The sequence below is a fragment of the Pezoporus occidentalis genome, unplaced genomic scaffold (genome assembly GCF_034315485.1).
Source record: "Pezoporus occidentalis ecotype Australia unplaced genomic scaffold, CSIRO_AGI_Poc_V1 ctg9, whole genome shotgun sequence".
Lineage (NCBI taxonomy): Eukaryota > Metazoa > Chordata > Aves > Psittaciformes > Psittacidae > Pezoporus > Pezoporus occidentalis.
The window spans coordinates 1,866,976-1,892,641 of NW_026916262.1; the positions used below are offsets into that span (position 1 = coordinate 1,866,976).

The window sequence follows — 25,666 nt, forward strand, 5'->3', positions numbered from 1 at the left end:
CGTGCAGTGACTGGACTTGTAACTAGGCATCAGAAGCTTGGCTGTAACACCTACACTGATGCTGTCCTGTACCACACCGGTATGAGCTGCCCGTGCTGTGGCATTTGACTTGGAGCACAAAGTTTACAAAAGAACCCAGGTAATATAGCCAAGCAGTTCCTTTAATCAGGATAAGAGTGCTTGTGAGAGTTGGCACCACCTGCAGAGTGGGCGTAGAGTATGTCCCTAACAATTCAATACACATCAGGCAGCAATGGGAAGGAGCTATAAAACTGAGAAGGAAGTGAGTATTCATAGGTTCTCATGAAAACCAAGGTCACCTTCAGCAGTCCCTTTTCATATCTGAAAGTAGTTCATCAGCCCACACAAGACCTCAGTCTCAAGCTCTGAAAGTTAACCTCAGCCATGGGTTTTCATATATGCTAGTATGATTCTTTTTTTCTAGTCGTAAAAATATTGCCTCCACCCAAGCAAAATCCCAAGGCAGGTATTTTACCTTTTTAAACTAAAAATCTTTTAAAAAAGGCAGCAAGAAGCAAACCCAAGGGCTTCTCCTGATTCAGAGTCAGCAACAGCAACTTTAAAGAAAACATGGCTCTGCTGCTGAATGGGCTAGGGGACTTGATGGTAACAGAGGAAAAGGCCTTCACTGGTAAAGTTTGCTCCTAACCTTTTTTTGGTTCCTCTGCTTCGTGGAAGAGTTTGGTAGAGCATACTGAATACCTGCCTGGTCCTAAGGGCTAATGTGACAAATGAGGTCAGCGAGACTGCTGGTCAGCACCTTTAAGTGGTCATGGTAGTTTGAGCAGGGGCCCAGTAACTTACCGAAAGGCAAGAAAGGCATATTCCTCTTCAAGAAAGATGGTCTTGGGAAACCACAGACTTAATAACAGTACCTGGAAAGACTGTGGAACAAGTCTTCAAAGCCATTTCTAAGCACAGTAAGGATGAGGTGGTCATGGGGAACTGGCAACAGGGAGTTACCAAAAGAAAATAGTACAACTGAATTGACCTGCTTCTAGGAAGAGAAGGGTGGCTGTGAACCAAGGAAGAGCAATGGATATCATTTACCTTGACTGTAGCAAAGCTTTCAGCAAAGTCTTCCTCATTATCCAGATCAGCCAAGTCATAGAGGTACAGGATTGTGAAGTGCTTTATAAGGGAAGCAGAGAAATGTCTGGACCGTTAGGCTGAAAGAGTCAGTCATCAAAAGCCCTCTTGGAAGAGGGGGATCAGAATAAGGGTGAAGAAGTACTAGACTAGGCTACCCACGGAGCTTGTAGAATCTCAGTCTTCTGAGACATTCACAACTTGACTGGGCAAAGCTCTGAGCAACCACACCCCGTTTCAGAGCTAGCCCCGCTTTGAGCAGGATTTGGACCAGGCATCCTGCAAGAGTTTGATTCAATGACCTTGAGTGCCAAGACTCAGGCTATTCTTGTCCAGGAAACAAGAAGATACTCAAGTACAACCTTGCATGAAGTTTCTTTCACCTAAAGGAGTAAAGAAATAACTTGAAGTAGGTTTTTCAGAGGCACTCAGTTCCCCTTATCTTCCATTTATACTTAAGATGGAAAATTCCAGTCTCTTAGAGGATCTGAGCATAATCCACAGCAGAGAGAAGAGATTATAAACTGCCAAGTTTAAAAGAGTAAACTATGCGAACAGCAGAACAGCTTGAACTTTTAACTTTCCTGCATTACAGATGTCTGCATGGTCAGGCACTAGCTGTTCCTTTGAGCTAGCTTTGCAGGAAATACCTACACCCCTAAACAAACGATAATAGAGTAGCAGGGTTCTTACCCCTTCTGCTGTCATTTCACTAAGATCACCTCATGAAGGTCTCAGAGCCATTTATGTGCAAGCCAGTCAGTCAAACAAGTCCTTAACTTAAGAGAGTTTCAAGGATCGTGGAAGAGACTTTCTGCATTGAGAAGAGTTCTATCCTGCTTAAGACAGAAAGAGACCATGGCCTGTCTTCACCTAAAGCAATCTTCACAACTAACAATATTACCAACTGCTGTTGGCAGTTAGCATATGGCTGTTTTAGTTAGTTATTGCTTTAAGCTGCTGATAAATCATTTCACAGGGAAGAGTGTGGAGGCATCGCACCTATATGAGTTCTCAGGCTAACACCACCTCTCTCCAACATCAGCAGCATTAGTATTCAGCTAACAGAAATGGGAAAAAAACCCTCTCCTTCCTTCCAGTATGTCCTCTGCATTACCCATTCCAGTCTCCAGGGGACTAAAACTAAGAAGAGAGGCTTCAGCATGGTTTTCTAGGGCATTTTAAATTTACAGTTAAAACAAAGAATCATGATAACATTCAAAGCACAGTATTCCTGTTGGAATGGGTCTAATTTCAGTGACAGCACTAAGATGACTCAGAAGCCAGAGTTACCCCATGTTTTGCTTTATTACCAATATGCTATAGCTGTATCTCAGTTCTGAAGGACACTGGTCTTGCATGAGCCCACACAGCACACCAGCATCTGGCCACTAAGTTCCTCACACTTTCCATCACCGTGTATTCCCCTCCTTCCTATTTATCTCATCTCATTTAAATTACAGGGCTGAATATTGATATTTTGGTCTGTGTTTGCACAGCCCTCTACACAACAGTGTGCAGGTCCATAAGTAGGTCTTAAGTGCAGTGTTTGTAAAAATTAGACCAGTTAGGTCTACTAACTGGGAAAGCACTGCTCCCGTTACAAGTTCTAGCATACTTTTATCGGTGCTTCAATCACTCTGTTCTACAGCAAGAGTAATCCAACTACTATCCCAATTCTAAGAACAAAGTCACCAGCAACAGAACATGAATTTGTAATACAATAATATTCCCACACTCTACCACTGAGCTCCTTTTCCTCTAAAAAAGGTAAAGAGAAGGTTGTCTGGAAAAATTAATCCATTCAGTCAGTGGCAGCCAAGGACAAAAGATTTCAGAGCCAAAAATCCCTTCCAAGGAAAGCTAGTCTTAGCCTTTGCTAACCTGAGTGTCCTTCTGTTTAAATGTCTTCATGAGTGTCAGCCATGGTTGCTCATTAGTATTCCCAGTGCTTGACAAGTTTGGTTAAAAGCCTGAAGCTCCATCTGTGATATGCAGCATTTGCCTAACAAGGAGATAGACCACAGACTTCAGCTTATTTCTGCTCATACTATAGCAGGCCCCAGACTTTGCACTGATAGAAAGGAAGGAGACAGGATCTGGTCTTCCTCAGCTTACATGAGAGTCTTTCCGCTAAGAAGAAAAGGGAGAATCTGAATCAACACCTACTGAAATCAGTGGAAAATCTCCCATCTTTTTCTACCCACTTCTTCCCCCATTTCAAATTCAAAGCCTGATCCAAGCATATGCAAGTAAGTAAAAGACATGTTTTACTTCTGGCCGCATACACCAAATCAGACCCAGAACTTCAGTTTAGATCATCTTGTTTTCCCCAACCAGAGCAAGATGACAGTCAGTTTAGTAGTTGTTATTGTGTGCTGCATGTAGCTATTTCAGACACCTAGCTCATTTTTAAAAACCATTCTTCAAACACCTCCTCTACACACACGATTTGTTCATGATACATTTCCAAGTTTGTTTCAAGAAAGCATCCTCCAGAGCAATATATTTAAATTTTCACTCTTAAAGGGTCTTAGCTAAATTGAAACTGTTCACAGAAAGATAAATATAATTTTTAAGATAAACGCATTTTTACTAGAACATTCAGTTACAGTGTTACTGTAGTAACAGTAGTATGTACTTGTACCTCATCACAGTTAAGAAAAATAAGAAGGGGCTGACTGTCAAGCAAGTACTGAAGCAAAGTTCTCAGATCACATCTGAAAAGAAATGGTCACATCAGCTTCAGTGGCATCAGGCAGCGTGACTGATATTTCAGTAACTCACTTTGGTTTTCATTAATGCTGATTCATACAATCCAGCTGTCAGGTTTAGCCAGCTAAGCTGCTGCAGAATCATTTCCTCAACCTAAAACTGTATGGGCACACAGTGCTGGGCACCATCAGTAGTGATTTACATCAGGCAGAGCAAATGGGAGTCCAAGGCTCCTACTACAGTGAATGCACAGCCTATTGCACTCTGAGATGTACAGAAAAGACAGATTGCCTCAGAAGTCAATTTGAGTTCATCAGCAAAGAGACTATATACTTTTAACTGTCTATCTGAAGGGAACAGTAACCAAAATTAAGCATTTTATGTGCACTGATGAAGGAAAACTGTGAAGCCCTCAGTTTTCCTAAAATCCAGCTGCATTACCTAGTTTCATTTAGGCTCCTTGCTGGCCCCATTTGCCTTTGAAACATGCAGTGCTCAGTCTTTGTAGAGAAGACCTGGGCTATTACAGCTGCCTGAGCCAGCTCTACAATACTGCTGAAGGGACTTTGCCTCTGCCATGCCCTGGCATGTGCCATAAAATATATGGTATGGGGGGGAAGTAGCCATTCTTACCTCCCAGGTGTGCCAGAGCCACCCCAAGAGCATTCCAGAGAGTGATAACAGACTTGGTCAACAAATGATGCTTTGAGACAAGTATGAAGTCCACTGTACAGAGCCAGGGAGGTGAGCAGTCACAGTGAAGCAGTAATAGCTCAAGGGAACAAATCTTTGTATCACCATGGCAAATGACAGGTTAAGGGTGCTGCAAAGGAAAGAGCTAACTTCCTCAGCAGTGACAAAGACTTTTCCATACATGCAAGTGGCTATAGCTGTGCTAACAGATGCATCAGCATTGTTCCCATACACCTTCACAAACTAGAAGAGATTTCGAGATAAGCATTCTGTTTGAAGCAGAAGTGACAATCTTTCCTTTGAAATTAATCTTTTCTAGCTGTTTATCACCATTAGTTTATATGATCAGATTCAGATTAGGTAGGATGAGAAAGACCTACTAAGATCACAGACATATCCAAGACAGACTAGTAAAACTGGAAGGTGCTTCCTTATCTGCACCTTCACATTATGAGGAAAAGCATTTGTTGTGGCATAATGCTTTAACTTCGCTTACCTCACCAACATAATTTTATCAGCACAAGCATTTATTCTGTTGTGACCAAGTCTACAGCACCAGTACAAGTAACAGCATCGCCAAGGTGTCATCCTGCATCAGTGCTTTGCCAGGTAAAGTGTCAAAGATGGAAGCACAAAACCCAGTCACATAAGAGTGGAAACAGTAGATACTACCACATTGTTGTTGACTCTATCTTTTTAACACACCCCACTCCCCCCCCCCCCCCCCCCCCCCCAAGAATGATTGCTGCAGAAAAGGTTGCAAAAAAACACAGGTGTATGAAATACTAGCAGTGCAATGGTAAGACTGGCAGCTGAGGACAGCAAGCACACAAGTCTCCCACGAGAAGCAGCGAGGGAAGTATTCCCAAAGGCAGTACTGATGCCTTACATTTGATCTTATCCCCACTTCACAATCTACACGTTGTTTTCTGGCAAGATGACAGGTAGATGGAGAGCAAGTCAGTGGGATGATTTGGCATGGTACAAGAGGCACGTATCCTTATAACTACAAAGTCAGAAGGCTTAGCAGAACCACCCTGTTTACTTAAAGTGACGTAAGCCACACAACCATGCGTGTGTAGCCTTTGTTCCTTCCTCCAGCTATCCCTGGCTTTCCTCAATGCCCTCCCACTAATTTCAAGTCTAACAAAGTCATCTGTAAATCCTAAAGTGGGTACTGCATCTTTTTAATGTGCAAGTGTGGTCTGAGTGGGCACCAAGTACTTGGTCATGATAAGCCTGAATATAGTTGTTGGCAACTGGAATATTCCTAGAAATTCCGTACATATGTTTTACTATTATTAAATTCTCCTTCAGAAAGTTGAGCACTTTGAAGAAAGGATGATGCCTCACAAAGTATATACGAATGTTTCATTATACTAAGGAGTTACCAAACAATTAACAGATGGTGTTATACTACCCTAAGTTCAATACTTTATACTGATCTACATAGAAGGCTTCACCATTTTTATTGCTGTGCTTAAGACATGCTGCTCACATGTATAACACGATTATGTCACCTATTAATTAATTATATTGAGGATAAATACCCGATTTATGAAGTGTGACAGAGAAAACAATTACCTAACACAATAGCAGACTAAGTGGTACATAGCTCGGCTGAACTGTAAGATATTTGCCTGTACATGACAATTAGGATAAAGAGAATCACACCAGGTTTTATTATTATATTTCAAGTCTCAGCAGGCTTGTTTTCAGTCATTTCAAGATCTTTTGTCATTTCACTACCCAGAGAGACACAGAAATCACAATGAAGTTGAACAGACTTAAGGGCAAGTCACATCCCTCAGTTAAGACTGTTTTCACCTTAGAAAAATGCAGCAGAATGTCATAATCTGTATTTTTGTCTAAGTAAATGTATGAAAAACAAGACTGGAGAAAAGGCTACGAGGGACCAAATACAAGTTGTGATTATTTGTATTTATTAAACAATGAATACATTATTGCTATTTTCTACATATAAGCCCAGGTTTCCAGCCTGATGCAAGCAGCACCACAGGAGGAAAGGGGTTGAGCCACAAGCTGGGGTCCAGCTAAGCAGGGAGGCTGTGGCCTGCCTGCACTTCCCTGGCTGGCAGCACTGCCAGGGAGGCTTGAGAACCTGCAGCATCCAGCAGGGACAGCCCAAGCTCCTAGTGCTGTCACAACAAGGTGTTTATTTAGAAAGAAGTGAAGAAGAGGCTGGAACTTCCCTAAGTACACACACCCCTCTCCAAACCCTAATAAAGCCACACGCAGGAAGTGAGAGGTTGTTTATCATGAAAGAGGGAGCTCATCTCTGTAAGTTCCAGTTTACGTAGTCACCAGAGCTGGAGATGCCTCAAGCAGCGAGTCATCAGTTCCCATCAGTCAGAGGTGACCAGCAAGATGGACAGATACTCTCTGCCAGAGCACCTCCTCACACTGCAGGGAGGACACCCAAACCCTTTAAGAGACCTTGCAGGAAACGGCACCTTGCAGGCAGCTCTTTGGCCTGTCTGGAAGCCCAGATTCAGTAGCCTTCCAGTACACAGGTATTTCGCAGCTGCAGGAGCAGTCACTGCTGCCCCTTGCCTCATGGGCTGCTTGCCTGGCAGAGGAAGGGAGGGAATGACAAGGCTGTTGTGTCAGGGGAGATCAACTGCATCCTCCTGCCCAGTGTTATTAGGTAATCTGATCACTAATCTAAGAATTTGACAGACTGACAGTAAGCCAACTCTGCTATTACTGTGTCTTTTAAAGGGTTATTGATATTCATCTCAAAAGAAGATACAGCTCACCTCCTTCTGAAATGAAATTAAGCAGCATTTGAGCCAACCAAATAACGCCACTTCAAACATTCAATTCAAAACCATAATGAAACTGGAAGTAAAAGTGACGTTTACTTCATTATCAAAAGCTTTCATACATACCTACAATTCTCTAGCCAAGAACGGAATTGACCAAGATGACTTGAGAAGCTGTCAGTGAACAATATCACTTCAGAAACTGAAAATGAAATTTGAAGACAATGAATTTCACATCAGATTTTAAGATGCCATATTGCTTAATATAAATATATTAATATTTTTGTAATAATATTACAAGTCAGGTATTTTGTATGTTGAACAACAACACACCAATTGAAGAACCAAAGGTTAAAGATAAGGTACCTAGGAATTACTTAAACAAGGATGACATTTCTAAGGTATCCTTTTTTTCCCCCTACTTCATTGGTGGGAGGAACAAGAAGAGGTCAAGGATCTTAATGGTACCTATGCTTCTTCAAGGCCTGCCTTTCTTACACATCATATCAAGGAATGGTCAAGCAGGCTGAGGTACTATAGTAATGCTCTCAGAATAAACAATTCCATGTCCTGAGCTACCACCAAAAGAGCACACCACCAAAAAAGCCCATTACACAAAAACCCCACACGAACCAAACACATCACGAGAAAAAAAATATTTTCCAACTCCAGTAGTCATCACATTTTCCAATTGACATCACATACCCCCCAGTACCTCACAAATTATCTAACATAATAGGAGTTTTCACTCTCCAATTTCACTTTTTCCTTTCCAGGTAGTTGTTTTGAAGCTTAAAGCAGGCTTGTAACATTATAACCTACAAAATTTCCCTGTTCTGCAGAAACAAAATTTGTATTTTCGTCGGTGAATCAGAGCATGAATCACAAACAATAAGTATAAAAATTGCATACTTACAAAATTTTTAGCAACTTAAGAGTCTTTGCTTTGAGACTCAAAAAAAAATGCTATCAGTACATTCATACTATACATCAGTACAGTGATATAACAGAAGTGAATGTGTGTTAGGAAGTATCAAACCAGCAATCATAAGAAACCTGTGTAGATTCATGCAGACACTTAAGAACTGAGGTTCACCTCTTTCTTCTGCCTAAAGCAATTTCAGGCCTGTATTTTGGTGATGGCAGACAGTGAAACCAATGACAGCTATCTAGGAATCCTTCCACATATTTTTTGCAGCTTTTCAAAACAAAGTACATTTTATTGAATTACACTTTGTGCGTGTCGTTACTACTTAGCAAACATCAAGTCTCTAATCCATGATCCAGAATTCTTCAGCAGCAATAGAACTGCTTTAAGGTATTGCCACTGTTCAGCCCCATCTTTTGAACCTCTGCATGCCCCCCCCTCCAGTTGTGCTGGTATATTAGTCTAGTCAGCTGCAGACTGAACTGATAAACTGGAAGATAACCCAGAGATTTTACTGAAGCCAGATCAGCTCACTCTAAGAGCCGTCACACAGCTGCACAGGCAACCATGCCAGCGCAACTACAGGGTGCAAGGCAACATTTTTGCTGAATACTTCATACCATAAAGATACAGCCAAGGTACCTACCTTTTATAAAAGGTTTTTAAATTCTTCTGACTTATCAATACATAGGATTCAGAGATCCCACTTAAATCCAGCCTTAATATTGGAACACAGTTTAATAATAGATAGACCATAATCCAAAGGTTGAACAAACATGCCCCAAGTTACTTTTAAAAAAACTGATAAGAAAACACTAATACTGGGAATAACATTCTCAAAAGAATGGAAACCTGAGTTACACAAAAGCCTTTATCCCGACAACATTCCCCTGGGAGAGGCAGCACTCCACTTGATTATATCCCATTTGCTTTACCACAGCAAAGAAATTTAGAAGTTGTTAATACTTGGAAGCCATAAAACAGTTTCTAAGAGGAGACACTGAAGGACTTCACCATAACAAGACCAGGTAAACACAGAAATAGTGCTGTATTCTGTCAGAGCACTAAGAGAAGGTGTCACATATGTACTGCCTGGAACAGACACCCCCAACATGCCTTGAACAGGCAGCAAGGACAAGCAAAAGTGATTCTGCTTCACAAACATCCCCAGAGTAAAATCTGCATGGACCTAGTCCCCAGCCCTGCCTACCAAGGCTAGGCAGAAGCATTACACAAGACAGCCACCTCATCCCCAGCTTGTCATAGCCACTCACACTCATCAGGCTGTCGAGATAAAACTGCCAAGGACCAAGTATCCAGGCTGGGTTCTTCCACCCCTCCCAAGGCACAATTACTCTACAGGAGCAGAGGACTTTGAACTTCAGGGTCACAGCACGTGACTGCACACCAAGGCTGCAGACTGGATGTGTTGGCACAGGGCTGCCAGGAGACCCAAGGCCTTGCTGAAGGGAGGGAAGGCAGGAGAGCCTGGTGACACTGGTGTTACTGGGATATACCCTGAGACAGGGCAGCACCTCCAGTCCAGTCACCCAGTGGCTGGAGCTTCCCGAGAGTCTCTACTCCCCCTGCTTTGTGCTCCTTTTTCCCGCAGGACAGCATACACCCGTATGCATCCAACAGCCTCTCCAAACACCTAGCAGCCTGAGAGTCACCAGTGGAAGTATCCAAATAGAAAACTTCAGAGACATTCACTGCTTTTTTTCTGTGCCAACTGCAGCAAAAGACAGTTCATTTCACCAAACCAGCACAAGCTGAAGCAGAGAACCATGGTGCACAGAAAGGTAGTCATCTGCACCTACCACTGGCAGCAATAACCACTCCATCAGAAGCCCTTCAGAGAGACAGAAATATTACTCTGTTCAACTCCTTTGGTTATACAATATCCTACATCAGAGTAACTTAAACTGCTTTCCCCAGGAGAGATTTTTATGAGCAGTACAGCACATTTCAGAGCCCAGAGGTCATTTCAGATGTCAGACGAAGCCTCCGGCTGGTCAGGCAGAGAAAGGAAATGTGGATGCCATTGGTCTGCAGGCTCAGAGACACCAACACTGACAGCTTCCAGCTCTACATGCCAGTGACAGCTGACCAAAGAAATGCAGCAAAGGGCTCTTCAAACACAGTAACAACAAATTAGTCATTAGCCTCTCTATCAAAATATTTCTCGAGAGAGCCTATCCCATTTTTCTATTCCTTATGGAAGAGTGGCAAGGTTACTACAATACCCTCAGTGTTCTCTGAGCTCTTTCAGATGCAAGAAAGAGGAAGACAATTCAGCAGTCTTCTTGGATACAAGATTATTTGATGCACATCAGGATTTAAGTGAGCTTTTTAGGATCACAGTACAGGACACAGCTGGAAACATGGAATCCAACACCAACACTGCAGGGACAGGAGTCTGGGGTATAGGAGGCAGAAATACATGTGTTGGACTCCCATTCACACTGAACTGCTATTGGCACTGTAAGAGCTTTTTAGTGCATAGAAAACATACTGTTCTAGAGATTCCTACCACCAAGCTGGCTAAAGCAGACAGCCAGAGCCCAAATGAGCCTAGAGCTGCTAGAGCTTGTTGAAAGAAGGTTCTCAGCTGCTAGCACAGAAACCGTGGCTTTGTGACAAAAGTAACCCAGTACTTACATCAACTTAGCACTCTAAGGAGCTCTCCCATGTTTGTGGCCTTGTTCACCAGCCCTGTGCCAGTGGGTATCCTAAGGGCTTTACTGCTGAAGGCCACTGAACTGAACAGCTTGATGGAAGGGGACTATCCGTGTAGTTCATTTTGCACCAAATAACACCCCCAAAAACCAAACGCATAAAACCACACACACCACCCTATGAAGTATTACTATTAGCAAACAAAACCTGAAGTCACTTGTTGACTGAAGTTTGTTTATGAGAAGGCATTTATTAGGGCCAAATAAACAGATACGAGAAAAGTTTCTGTAATTAAATTTAACTAGTCACTTGCCAAATAGTGTTTACAGCCATGGCTTTTTAATAATAGCATCCAAACATTGTATTTTCTTGCAGACTGCATTTTTGGTTTTTGTTTAAGTCTCTGTTCATCTCTACATTTCATTATGCGATAATAATCACAGCAGGCTTAAAAAAAGATAATTAAAAATCAATAACCCAAACAGCATTACTACACACATTAAAAAGGAGATGAATGCTTGCCAGGTTCCCATCCCAGGAGCATGAAAACTCCTAAAACACTCTGCCCCAAACATCCAGATGTAGCCCTGTTGGTCATCTAGTCCTCTGCAGGATCATACCCTTGCACCACTCTCATCTTCTTCAGGATTGAAAACTTTGAATCCCAGAAAACCCAGCACGTTTAAGTGTTTGCATTATGTTATGCAATATTAATTCACTGCCAGAGGCTGAGAAGCAGTAGGAAAATGCTTTCCATCTAAAGAAAGCAAGCAAACAGGCACAGTGCAGTTTTCGAGCAGCAGTCTCAGTTCCAGCTTGGATGTCTTCACAACCCTGGTTTAATCCAGACAATTCACAGAGTGAACAGGATGTTTGCAGAAACAGATAATATCTGCTTTGGAGTCTATGCACAGTTATTTTCTCACTAGAGATAACTGATAGGACGTCACAGCACCTGGTCTCACATCAGAGATAACAAGCCTTCAGGAGGTACACCCTTACTGTACTTTCACATGACGATATGGTTATACAGAGGACGCAGATCTCTCACTAAGTCTGCACACTGGCTTTAAGATCAAACAGTATCTCAACAAATCAGTCTCACACTTTTCCCCAAGACTACAGAAGTGCACAGTATGCTCAGTTTAGTCATTCACTAAACACCAAGGCTCATAGCACCATATCCTAACATCTCTGCATTCTAGGTCTCTTCCTTCCTTTACTACACATCCCAGCATTTCAGCTTGGCTTCCTAGAGAAATACATTGTATGTATTTCAGAGCATTGACTGTAGTGGCTTTTGAACTCTTTAACCAACAAAAGGTTTGACCACAACAGATACTTAAAAAAATATTAAATTATTAAAATTTGCACAAGACAAGGACAAGGGAAGACCCCTTTTCATACCCCTTCCTAAGTTAAGGGTTTTCTTATCAGAAAGTCTATCAGTTACTCATACCTTGTTAGACAAGAGAAAAACCTAGAGACACCCAAGCACTTCATTATCTCCTCTGCTTACAGAGCTCCTTATTCACATCTTGGTTCTCTGCTCAAGTCACCCCTAAATTCCAGCCAAAAAACTTTCTTTAACCAATCCCTCTCATCCTGGAACGATTTCAGTCTGATTGCTGGTAGCCTTTTCTGTAGTCACACCACAGTGACTGGAACTCCCAACACATGCAGAAGCCAGAACAGGTGTTTCTAGACAATGAGTAGGTGAGGATTTACTTACATGAAAAAAAAAAAGGGGCAAAAGTTTGATATGTAAAAACTGTTATAGATGGCAGTTTTGTTGCACAATTCTACAGCCTTATCCAGCTCCCACTGAATTCAATGAAAAAGCTACCTTTGCATACACAAGTGGTTTGACTGAGCCATAAAACATTATAAGAGGAAGTAATTTGGTTTACTGATTTATCTAGCAAGAATATCAGGATTCTGAAACGTGGAGTTGACTGTATATTAAAAGCTTTCATTTGACTTTTTTTAATACCTATTATTTAATATAAAGGCCTTTATATTTTCCTTCTATGAACAATATGGTCATTGATCAACACCCTAAAGCCCTGGGGTGGCTTTGCTAACAAAACGCACTGCAAGAGGCTCTCAGCTGCTGTAGATTGACACAGATCTCAAATGGCAGACACCTGCATTTTCCAGCAGAGGAGCTGGCACAGTTTTGGGGCTATCACTTAGGATATAAATATAGACAGTTGGTGCAAAAGGCAGGTGTCTATGTTTGAGCTAATCAACTTATGCTTTCTATAGAGCAGAGAGAAAAAAAAAGCACATCACAGGGCAATTTATCTGTCCTGCCTTAGATACCACTCCTGACCTAAGTTGAATCATACCCTAGTCAAACATGTTTCTTTCCATGAACTGTACAAAGATGTAGAGATGCAAAAATCAGACAAGAATGCCTAATGCTTAGAGATCTAATATTAGGTAAAATGAATCCTGACTGTTGTGCCTGTATTGTACTGAAAATCCACAGCACTGCTGTGGATTATAGATGTGGTAAGTTTGCCTTAGGGAGGTAAATAATAAAAGAAAATCAAGTGGAGGGGAAGGGTACTCTAAATGTGACCCATAGCTCTTGAAGTGGGTAAAGATTTTCCAGCACATAATTGCAGCTACCCCACTGAAAGTGGGAGTTGCTATTTGAAAGGAAGAGAGGAGGAAAGAAAAGAAGTGTTGGGTTTTGGTTTGGGGTTTTTGGTGTTTTTTTGGCTATGTAGGGTTTGTGCTCTCTATAAAACTGACTGGGTGAAGTAAGAGTAAAGAGCATGTCTAGTCTTCCGAGCAGAACACCACTCTCTGGTAAGGACGTTCAAGAGCGCTTTTGTGCAGGCATGTTCTTGCAGCTAAAAATGAATGCAGAGGGAGGATAAAATATTGCAGATTCAAAGAGCCGGATTCTACATCCCCTGTGCAGAGGCTTAGGAAAGAAGCCAGAAGTGATTTAGGTCAGACTAAAGCCATTGTTAATACAGGATCCCTGAATTAGTTCTACCTTTGAGAAAAAATGCTCTTCTATGCAAGAAGATACTCTGTTCAGGCAAGCTATCCCCTTAGTAACCCTCAGGATAATCTCAGGGTTGTCTAGATGGGGTGAGCAAACATCAAAAGATTCAGCACTTAGTAGAATAGACTAGAGCCTTCTCCCATTTGTATTTTTTTTTTTTTTTGATGGGTTAGGAAACAGCCTGGAAATTTTACAAGCATGGGCTTTTTGACAAGACAGAGAAAACCCAGCATTTGATTTTTTCTACGCATCACCACTGTTGGGACAATGGACTTAATGAATGAGAGGACTTGAAATTACATGTTAAAGAAACTAAGGAAAGGTGTTCGTGTTTCTGTTCTCTGTACACATCCAGCTCTACAACTGTTACTGCATAGGAATAACTCTACTGACACTGATGAGAGAATTTCACTGTGAGTGAGCTTTGCAAGTTTGTGTGATGTGTGCAGGTCTGACCTGCAATGTTAATGACTGCAACTTTCAACTTAAGAAAAAACTTTTGAAAGTTTCCCTTTGGAACTCTGAGTTCTTACCATTTCATTTCAATAAAAAAAAAAATAACATGGAGATGGAAAAGGCAGCAAAACACAATAAGCTTAATTTTTATTTACAGTCCTCTCTTAATATATATCTTTATTTAATGTGGTGAAAGGCTAAATTAAGACTCTGTGCCAAGTTTCAGGCAAGTGTGAAATTTCAAGGCTTATTAGGTTATTAAGCTTCTGAAAGAAGGATTTATATTTATAAAAGGAAGTGCTGACACAACCTGAACTCTTGAGCAGTCATAATGCCACCACCACAGCATGGTTCACATGCAGCGTGAACAGCCCAGATTACCTTATCCTAATAAAACTAAAGATTTAAACCCGAGGAAATTATTTCAAAGACTGTATTTCTAAAGATCGTATTTCTAGTGCTGTCACGTGTGCAGTCACATTTGGGTTTAAACGATACGAAACCATGAATCTATTTATAAATTCTCAAATTACACCCACAAAACAGGATCCCAGAGAAATTCTTGCAAACAGGGTTTGCAAGAATACAACAGAAGCATGCGTAGGTAGGTGTGTGTGTGCCTAGGTGGATTATATATGTAATCAACATGTAAAGCTCCATAATGTTGAAAATAATAAATTGTTGTGAACGTGTAAGGGTGGAAAGTGCAGTTTACATGGATTATCTGCCCTAGTTCCTGTTCTTATTTTTGGAAAGCAATCAGCTCCTCGTGAGAACTCAGCACCACGCTGAGCCACCCTGGGGCTTTTCACGGCCCAGCCCTTCACTTTGCATTATCATCTGTTAGCAGCCACATCCTGTGCAGACTGATTCATTACAGCCAAGAAAGGCAGTGAGAACAGGAGACCCTCTGAATCCTGAGGTCTGTAATCAATCTAACATACTCCTCTCACTGTACTATATAAAATAAAGCTATCTTTTCAAAGGGATTTACAGCCATTTTTGTTACTCTTCCAAATAAAACCTTATTTTAAGATAATGTGTAATTTTACCTCAAGATCTTTGCAAATCACCTTTACTTAGAAACTTTCATATGTCTGCTTTGCAATACCATTTATCCCAATTTAAATCAAACATAAAACCAAGTAATTTTGACTGCTTTTGCTTAGTAGATATGGTCAAATACAAAATAATAATAATTTTTTTTTAAAAGATAATTAGGTAATCATAGAATGATCCAGCTTATTTATTTTCAACTATGGTAATACTTTTGTTTTCTGTGAAGCTGAGGCTCATGCAGACAGAAATAATACAGTAAATTGAACTTGTATTTTTAAACTCTCAAATACATTACTTTTGAAATTGCACAATTTCCTGATGCCTAACTATTGAACACAAATGTGTTACAAGTAAATCAAAAAATTCAGATTACTGTTACAATCTTTGCAGTATTTTCCATTATACTGGATATTACTGTACTATCATAATATCTCACAGCACTTCTAAGCACAACTTTAAATGTAAGAGCAACTGTGAGATTCCTGCTTTACACACAGATGAAGAGACTTCAGGGATAAAATGACCAGCCCTCAGTAGCTGGGCTGGATATACCAATCTGCAATCTTAAACTTCCAGCTTTCAGCATTAACTCCAGTACTTTAAATTATGTGGTTGGGTGTATTTGTTTTATAGTTGCAGTGAAAAGTTGAGTCTCTGTACAGAATATTTTCCAACAGTTCCCTATCATGATTACAATAGCAGGACATAAGCAAACGCTGTGTATAAGCGAGTTATATGACAGAGTAGCAGAAATACAGTTGCTGAACCATACAGAAATATAGTTTGCTGGTACCAGTGCACACAGCGAGGGATGTGTACTGATGTGGCAATAGGAGATCTGTCAAAAAGCATCAGTGTGGGCTCAGTTCATGAATCCCATTTATCTCCTGTGTAACATGACTGATTACAGCTGAATTACAGCGACTTTAAACATGTAAGTCAATTTTCAAAGCTAATTAAGATCAGGGAGGCTGATCTTAATCATTTTATACAGGATACTGTATAAAATACAGTATAATCAAGAAAAATTGAATATATATATCTCTGATTCAAATAGAAACTTAATAGTTGGAGTTCAAGGGAAATAGTGCTACTAATAATCTGTAGATTGCCTTTTTACTGTATCACTCATACCAGAAACCAAACAGGAATAAACTGTGTTTGCAGAGACATTGACATGTTAATCTATGCTTCACAAAGAATTAAGTTTCTTTCCTATGTGACCCACAGGAACTCCGCAAAAAGACAGCTAAAAAGTTACATCGTGGATTTATAAATTCTGTAAGCATTACTGCAGAGACCTTACACCCATGGTCTGCAAATGGCTAAAGGCCATGATGCAACTGGTGTCATCCCCCCAACCCCGCATCAGCCCATGCCTACAACAGCAACCAATAATTACAAGACCAATGGAGTTCAGCTAATGTTAGAAACGAGAAGATATTTTCAAAACATTTCCCTCTTTTAGGTCATTTTTGTCCATGTTAAACCAGCTTTACAAAAAGACCAGTCTTGGCTAACCAAGTCACTGCGGCAAAGGTGAACACTCCTCCTGACACTCTTCACTCATAAACTCATCCTTACGATACCCAGCTCAGTGATGTTCCGATAAAAAACCTGTTAAAGCACTCAGAGCAAAGGGCATTGAAATGGGAAAGGGATGCAAATGTTACGCTCCAAAGGAAATTATTCTTTTTTACCATTCATAAAGTGGTAAAAGAAGATAAGCAGTTACCAGGCTGGGGGTACCTCTCGACTGTGTCTAGTGGCTGAGGTATCAGGCTTCACACCTTTACCTCGCCTGACCTAAATTTCACCATTCTGCTATTTTTAGAGAAGACCTTGAAATACAGCAGCTTGCAGGCAGCCAGGAGCCCTCAGCACATTTAACAAGGCTCAACACCCCTGCTAACCTTCTCCTTTGTCAGTGATTAATGCAGTGATTAGGTGGCTTTCTTAAGTGAGGTATTGTTTCATTTCAGCAATAGGAAAACTACAATGCAAAAAACAATAAATATGTTAAGCCAGTCAGGCAGCCTAGAAGCATATCTGTTTCCCTTAGGGCTCAATGTGTCTTGAAAAGGTAGGAAAACCCAACAGTTTCGAATCCTCTCTCCCTCTACACAGCCCACAGCCAACAACCATATTCGACCTTCTCTTTTCTAACTATTCCGTCATCTTTAGCTCTTAATTCTGGCGGAGCAGCTGTGTAAATATAGCTAGAACTAAGAAGCCACAATCTTCACAGCTCAGGCATTACCATATCTTATTTTCCTGAGCTGTTTGCAAGCACTGTCTGGCCTCCCTGCCTATTTTTTATCCTCAGATTTTGGGTTTGCCTTTGAATAAAATCAGTATGTGAGTACTTGGTGACTGTGCCCTTTGCCAGGCCCCACGGCAAGCCAGCAGCATTGTCCAGGTGCCTCACCACTCAGGTGCCTCAGATCACTCACAGCCAGCCCCAATAAAACAGGACACTGCCAAGGAGGCAACGCAAGCTTTTAATTTGCTGCCTGGGACTTTTTTCAGCTAGGTCTTTGAAACTGCAATTTCACTTCTTCACAGCTGGTTTAAGAAGACTGACTAATGCTTTACAGAAGGGCAAGGTACCAGCTGTGTATCAGCCCTTTATTTTGCTCTTGTGTGGTTAGGATATCTGTGGGAGTCCATAGGGCAACCCCAGGCATCAACCTGCTGCCAAGTCAGGCTGTGCATTTCCCCTTAAAAACACACGCAACAGTTTATCCACAAAGCTGTGCAGTCTTATCCTGCTCCTAAAAATAATGACAACCTGCAGAGCAACGTGAGCTGGGGGGAGGCCTCCACATACCTGTGTCAGTCAGGATTAAAAAAAATAATAAAATGCTTTCGCCATCCCTCAGACTAGATAAACAGGAGATGATGCCCATTCACAGCTACCTACACATTCCCTCCAGCAGCAACAAGGGTTGCTCTGGCTCAGGGACACAAAGCTGTAAGGCTGTCAGCGGGGCTGTAAGCTGTGACCCTCTCAAAAGATGAATTGCCCACCAGTAAAGTACAAACACTGATCCAAAAAGCCTGATTCATGCCTAGCTTTCTCTCTCAGAAGAGGTGAAGGCAGCATTATAAGCACATTACCTAGCCTTCATGCATTGCAATCTGCACAGCTGAATAAATCCTGCATACTACGATCAGTGCCTGCATAGCATATGTAGATTGCCTACCCTTGCCACATTCTACCTTACCAAGTCCTTCTCTCTTAGCATCAATCCAGTATCTAAATCCTCCTCAGATGCCAAGAATGACAGCTCTCAACAAAAAGTTTCACCCAGACACCAATTAGCACGCTGCTATTTGTAAACAAATGATCCAAGATGCAGATAACCCCCCAGAAGGCAGACCTTTTGGGGTCCAGCCTGGCTTAGCTAGCCCCCACCAGCCTGCTTTCTGCTCCTTGCTGACCACTGGGTCCCAGGTAATAAACTCCTGCAAGACCAAAGTGCTGTGGAAGGTGGTACAGAAGGACCTGAGTCAGGCTGGGAACTGTGAACTGGCTGTGGGTACTGCTGCCCACAGAAAGGATCAATCCTGTCTCAATGAAACATGAAAATTTGAAGAGAGAAATGTTTCACCTATCATCTGTTTGAAAACCAGGACTGTTTTTTTTTTTCAAAATGTAAATGAACATTCAGCACAACACAACTTGAAACTGATGCTGAGAACCTGAAGGAATCTCACCATCCTAGAGTACTTTTTCTAGCTGAAATGGTCACAAGGTAGCACACAGCTACAAAACAGAGACCAGATTCTTAAGGCTGGTTAACCTTAAGCAATTGCATGTGCATGAACAGCTGAGGCAACACCATACCGACTTTCGTAAGCTAAGACAACAGTGATAAGGTTACAAGATTTTGTGGATTGTTCAACAATGCTGCACCAACTTAAATGCAATTCTGTACCTCCTTCAAGTAGAAGCAGTTTAAGATATTTAACTTACCAAGTGCCTTGAAACAGAGCATCATTTGTAGCCCATTCTAGCAAAACACGGTTTAAAATGTAAGTTGTGTAACTCCAGCATTGTCACAAAATTACACCTCCTTATTCAGATCCTTTGAAGGTTTTCTTAGATATACCAGTATTTAGGCCAGAATCTGTCAGTTCATCATATGGAAGAAATTGATCCCAGCCTCACAGCATACACCAGCAGAAACTTGATCAGCCAAGATACCAAATGCTCTTCTGCAGTCACCATTTTGTTGACAATTGAACACTTTGTCATACTAATACAGACCATCTTTTTGGAGGTACTGCTACATTTGTATATTTTACTCAGAACAGCTACTGTAATATTCCAGCAAAAAAGTTCTAGTACAGATAAAGGTATACCTTGAACATAAAACTCATTCTCCACTCAGAAGTTTTCTATTTCCAAGTCAGTATTAAACATGATAACTACCATGACATTTTAGAAACACTGCTCTCCATCTTATCTCACTTCTTCCTCCAGAGTACTAGAGTACAGACCAGTCAAGACCCTGTATTTAAAAATCAGTCATCTGAAGTTTTTATATACATAGAAGAGTTTAGGGAGCCTGTCACCAGATAAACACTAGCATGGGTAATATGCACAACAAAACTCAGCTGACTTTTTTAAGCAGGATGCTTTTTCAGCTATTCCCAGAAGTCTGATGAATACTCATAATGAAGTTATTGGTTTGTATTACACAGTTTGTTTATTGGGTACAAAGAGCCAGCCTGCCATCTCACCTTCCTTGAGCTAGTAGTCCTGTACACCCAATAGGAAGGAAAATATTGGCCAGGTTATACCAATTACACCCCAAATTCATAGGGCTCAGCATCACTAATGAAGCTTTTTCTCAAGACCGTTAGTAACCTGTATTTTGATGTGCTATGTTACATAAATAGAAATGAAAACATCCAGTTTTTCACAGATAGGTTTGGCTATTCATGTTCAAACTCGGCAGTCTTGGGTTGCAGGCTAAATGAAGCTTATCTTGTCTACATTCAGGTCCTGAAACTAATTAGAAGCTTCCATCTCTCTTGTCACATTCTGCTCATTGCCATAAAATCTGAGGAGGAAATATATCCAAGGCTTAAGTACGTGCAAATCCCTCAGATGGCTTCAGATACAGGAGCCTGAAGATATAAATTAAGTACCACCTGTGAGTACATGTGATAAACACCCAACATTGCACGTGACACAAAGTATGTTCAGCTATATGAAAGATTTTTCAAATTATGCAAGATCCATCACATCAGAAGGGAGACACTGCAGTTAATTTCTTCTGTGAATACACAGATATGCCACTGATTTAAAGTTTATAATGAGATACTGCAATTTACAATACTGTAATGCTTATGAGCCTCACCACACTTGCAAGACTTTGGTTTTCAACGGAAAAGTTTTACTGTTACTGGAATCAGTCTGTGCACAGGGGTAGGTGAGAACATAGTACTGCAGCGCAAGAAGTCAGACACCTTCTCTCTGCAGGCTTGTTTTGAATTGTTTATTGAGGTTTAAGAAGTCATCCACATTTCTATAAATATAGACATTACTCGAGTAAGTGACTTACAATGTCACCAGTGCAGGTACATATATAACCAACATACAAAAGCTCCACTGGAAGCTACTTCAGTTTATTCAAAAAGGACCAAGATGCCATAAAATTAAAAAAAAAACAAAAACAAACCAAAAACCCAAAACAGCTGTCACTTTCGGTTACTGAAGACACTAAAGTGCATTTTTGGTTACCTCCTGGACCAACAGCTGCTAGTTGAAAAGTTTGATTTGTCTTTTAAAACATATCTAAGTAAGTTACACTGATTGACATTGGGGGTTATAGCTGTCATCCTCCTGATACACAGCAGCAGGTAAGAAAAACATACTACTTTGCTGGTTGAGTAAGAGGAGGAAGTAGATTCTGCTTTTTTGTTTTTACTTTTTTTTTTTCCATCTGGTATTTCCAACAAAAGTTTGAAAATGTAACATTCTGATGAATTTTTACAGCACCACTAAACGTTAGTCTTAAAAATCCAGGCTCTGTTTTAGCCCTTTTAATTGCTAGCCAAGTATCTAAAGAGCTCTGTACCAGTAAGAAAAACTACTCTCCCTTTTCCATCAAGCACTATCCTGCCCAGTTAACACTGTTTGCACACTCTGTAAACAAGAACAGCTTAAAGCATAATTAAAGCAGAACACAGGCCTATCTTGAAAATCTTCTTTCCCCACTCACTCCCTCCCCCCACCCCCGGTAGTGTCAAATGTTTGAGTGTATAAAGCATTATTACATTCCTAACCACAAAATACTTGAAGAGTCACAATAAAAAAAAAGCATACATTGAAAGTGACATAGCAATTACCACTTTAATCAAATGGGGTATTTCGGGGAAATACAAGATGTGCTCTGCTAATTTTAACTTCATCTTTACTTCATTATAATTCTGTTTCATTGCCAGAAAAGTCACTAGTAGAGCGAAGAATGCTGCACTGGTTAGAACCACAACAGCCAGAGTTGTTCTTTATAGCGCCTTTACTGCAATTAATTTACTTTTAACTTGCTAGGAGGAGGCCATAATACTCATCATTCAGAAATATATTACTAATTTTGAGTAACAGTTTAAACCTGATTAGCACTGTATAATGAAGAATGGCTACTTCTAAAAAAATAAAGACCTTACATACCAAAAACATGCTATATGTTGGGAAACCATTTTTTTCATGCTCCAGCATGTTGTTTACATTTTTTACTTGTCAGAAAGTCTTTCTTTTATCAGCTGAAGAATCCACAAGACTTAAATTTCAAGTATTTGAACTGAACATGAATCAATTTCAAAAAGTGCCAAATTAAAAAAAAAAAGCAAAACGAAACAAAACCAAACCAAAACACAACCCTATACATGTAGCCAAGCTTTCATAGAAATCCCCAAACAAGGTAAAAAAAAAAAAAGCCTCTCGAAAGAATGGCTTACTAGCTTCATACATGTTTTTAAAGCTGTATAATGTTCACCTAAACACTCCACTTACGAGCATTAGAAGTTTGAAAACACAGAACACCTTCAATGAAAATTGCTTGCAGCGGGTACCCTCAAACATGAATACAACACTAAGCAGAAACCCCTCATTTTATTTGGCTATTTGGACATCCATGTCACATCTACCCACCCATTCATTTCCTGATAGTATTACATCATCTATTAGGGCTTCTGAAATATTGCAGAGCCAGAAAACTCAGAAGAGACTAGTGTAAAAAACACAAAACAGAAGTAAACCCAAACCAACAAAAGTTCCATGACTACACAGCCTTCCACACGGCGAGGCTGTGCAACTGACTGTTTAATGTAACTAAGCTTAAAAGCATCCAAACAAGCAGGCCTGGGTTTGGAAGCTGTCTCATGTCAAATTTTGACCATGTTACTACTCTAAAATAGAAATGTCAAAATAGAACTCATCTCTTCTTTTTCTGCTGCCTCAGCATTTTCCTTCGCTTAATTATCATATCATGTAGCTTCTCCAGTCCCTCTTTGAGTCCATCTCCAATGATTGCACAGGTGGGCTGCAAATGCCAGGGTGTTGAAGAACTCAACTCACTCATCGCTAACATCTTCTCGATTTCAGAAAGGGAGAGAGAGTTCCTCAAGTCCTGCTTGTTAGCAATGATAAGGACAGGCACTCCTTGATTTTCGGATATCCTAGTGATCTTATGAAGTTCTGTTTTAGCCTCCTCCATTCTCTCAACATCGACGGAGTCCACCACAAACACAATGCCATCGGTGCACCTCGTGTACGACTTCCACAGCGGCCTCAGCTTCTCCTGGCCGCCGACATCCCAGAAGTGGAAAGTGACCGTTTTCGAGTTGCCCAGCGTCACTTTGATTTTCTCCGTGTTAAATCCTTTCGTGGGGACAGTGTTGACGAACTCATTGAACTGCAGTCTGTAGAGAACAGTCGTCTTCCCAGCGGAGTCCAGTCCCAAGATGACAATGTGGAAACTCTGGAACGAGGGCAGGCTGGAGAGGATCGGCGTCTGGTCCGAGAGTCCATTCCCCATTGCCAGACGAGAAGGTGACAGCAGACTGCCACAAGCAGAGGCCGGCTCCCACGACTACGCTGGCCGCCGCGCTAGGCTCGGATCCTGCCAACGACAAAACCGACGTTAGCCTTCAGACGGTCCCTCTCCGCCACAGCCGGGCTTTTGGGGCCGCAAAGCGCTGGCCAGCGCCGCCGCCCTAACCGGCAAGGCGGCTGCAGGCAGCGCGACGCGGTTCGACACACGTCCCCCTCCCGGCGCAGCGGGCTTTGCCGCCCCGCGGCGGCGGCGGCCACTGCCGACACTAGAGCTCGCCTGGCACCTGCAACCCCTCACCTACCGCAGTCCCTGTCGGCGGGCGCGTCCCTCAGCGCGGGAAGACGAGGGCAACTCGCGACCCCATGCCCGCGCGCCGCGTCCGCCACACGCGCCACAACTGCTCCTGCTGAGCCGCTACCACCGCTCCTGCTACCGGCACCGCACCGACTCCCCCGCATCTGGCAGCGAGGCACCGCCCGGCCCGCGCCTAGCCCTGCGCGCACCGCCCCGCGGCCCCCCATTGGCTCCGCCGCGCGGCGGGGGCGGGGAGGAGGGCGCGCTGCCTTTCGCCTATTGGCCAGCGGCAAAGGCCACTCACCGGAGAACCCGGGTTCTATCGTCCTCTGCCGGACGCTGCGGCCGGGCGAAGGCCGCGACCTCCGCAGCGGCGGGGGCGCACCGCTCTCCGCCCACAGCCTGCCCGAGACACCCCACTCCGCCCTCCGCGGTACCACACCCTCCTTGCGGGGCGGAGTCACTGCCTTACACGGCCCCCTCCGGGAAAGCCGTCGTGCTCCAACGGGCGGACGGCAGCGCCCTGCCGGCCTGGGCGCCCCGCCCCTTCGCCGGAGACGCCTGCGCCCATTGGGTGCGGGTGCTGTCACTCTAGCGGCCTGGGAAACTGCTCGGCAGCGCCTCACAGCGCACCTGCGCCCCTGCCGGGAGTACACTGGCCAGCCTCGCCTCTGCGCAGCCCGCGGGGAGGGGGAGCTGGCGGCAACGCCCTGCTCCGGCCACCGCTCCCTACAGGAAGTCCACGGGGCGGCACGGGGCTACCTGCCGCGGCCGCTCCGCCGTTGCCTTGCTTCCTCACCATCCGCCGACAGCTCCCGTAGCCGCCGCGCGCCCTCCCGTCGCCTGGCAACGGGCCTCGAGTCGGCGGCCCTGGCCACGTGACCCGCGGCGGGCAGTGGTTGCCGGGCCCCGCCCTCCCCGATCCGCGGCGTTGGGGTGGGGGGTACGGGTACTGTGGGGCTGTTCGGTGATGGGGGAGATCGGGTGTGCGGTTCGTACTGCTGTTGGAATATGAAGTGCCTTACTGAGCCCGGTCTCTTCCGAGTGACGCAGCAAATACCGCAGGCTGCAAGCCACCGCCGCCTAGGATCGCTGCAGGCACTGACAGGGGCGAAGTGAGAGAGGAGGGAAGTGCTGCAAGCGGGGTTTCTTGCTGGTGTTGCATAAATAAAAGAGAATGGCCCAAGGGTCCAGGCCCGGTTGTATGTTGTTACCGTACTCTTACTGCCTTTTTGCTTGTCGCTACGAAAACAGGAAGGGAACGGTCCGGGAGCAGCTGAGGGTAACAGAGTGAATGAAGTCGACCTGTTAGATGCCTGGCATAGAAAGGGCAGCAGTACTCGGTTCTGAATGAATGTAATGTCACCTAGGTTAGATACAAGGAATGTTTCCCACGGCCCAGGGCTATGTTAAGTTATTCTTCATTTTAATATCCAAGCATGATTCGAGCAATGAAGTCTTTCAGAACTAATTACTAACATCTAATAAGACTTTTTCCTGTGTTATTGCTTGCAGAGCATACAGGTTTTAGAGGAGGGCTGCAGGAGTATTTTGTCTCTGATGTTCTTGCTGTCCCACCTTCATTCTATTCCTTCCCATGGAACAATTTTCACTTAATGCGCTTCCCACAGCTATAGGTAGTTGTGGCAATGTGGATGGTTACTTCTGCCCGTGTTGGATGTACGTCAGCTCGATGTAAAATAGCAGTAGTACACGGACAGATTTGCTGGCTTCAGAGCAAAGCATACTAGAGAGGTCTTCATGTATAACCATTTCTTAGATAAAAAAATAAATATTTTTGAAAGAAACATATATTTAACTGCTAGTTAAAGCTCTTGTGCTGATGAAGGCT

The 25,666-nt window shown here is 42.7% G+C and overlaps 1 protein-coding gene across 2 annotated transcripts; it reads right to left on the bottom strand.

The window, feature by feature from the left end:
- Nucleotides 1-20,947: 20,947 nt before the first annotated feature.
- On the bottom strand, nt 20,948-24,258 carry ARL4A (ADP ribosylation factor like GTPase 4A). 2 transcript variants are annotated; one of them, XM_062605144.1, is made up of 2 exons: nt 24,119-24,258; nt 20,948-23,586 (listed from the first exon to the last, which is right to left on the bottom strand). In XM_062605144.1, exon 2 carries the CDS (start codon nt 23,500-23,502, stop codon nt 22,900-22,902), a length of 603 nt encoding a protein of 200 aa, XP_062461128.1. In that variant the 5' UTR covers nt 23,503-23,586; nt 24,119-24,258; the 3' UTR covers nt 20,948-22,899. The 2 variants fall into 2 exon arrangements, with proteins under 2 accessions (XP_062461128.1, XP_062461127.1); XM_062605143.1 differs by lacking the exon at nt 24,119-24,258 and adding an exon at nt 23,822-23,953.
- Between the last annotated feature and the right edge of the window lie 1,408 nt (nt 24,259-25,666).

What these genes read in the sequence shown, in the direction of transcription:
- ARL4A (XM_062605144.1), bottom strand. Translation starts at nt 23,502, where the DNA reads ATGGGGAATGGACTCTCGGACCAGACGCCGATCCTCTCCAGCCTGCCC.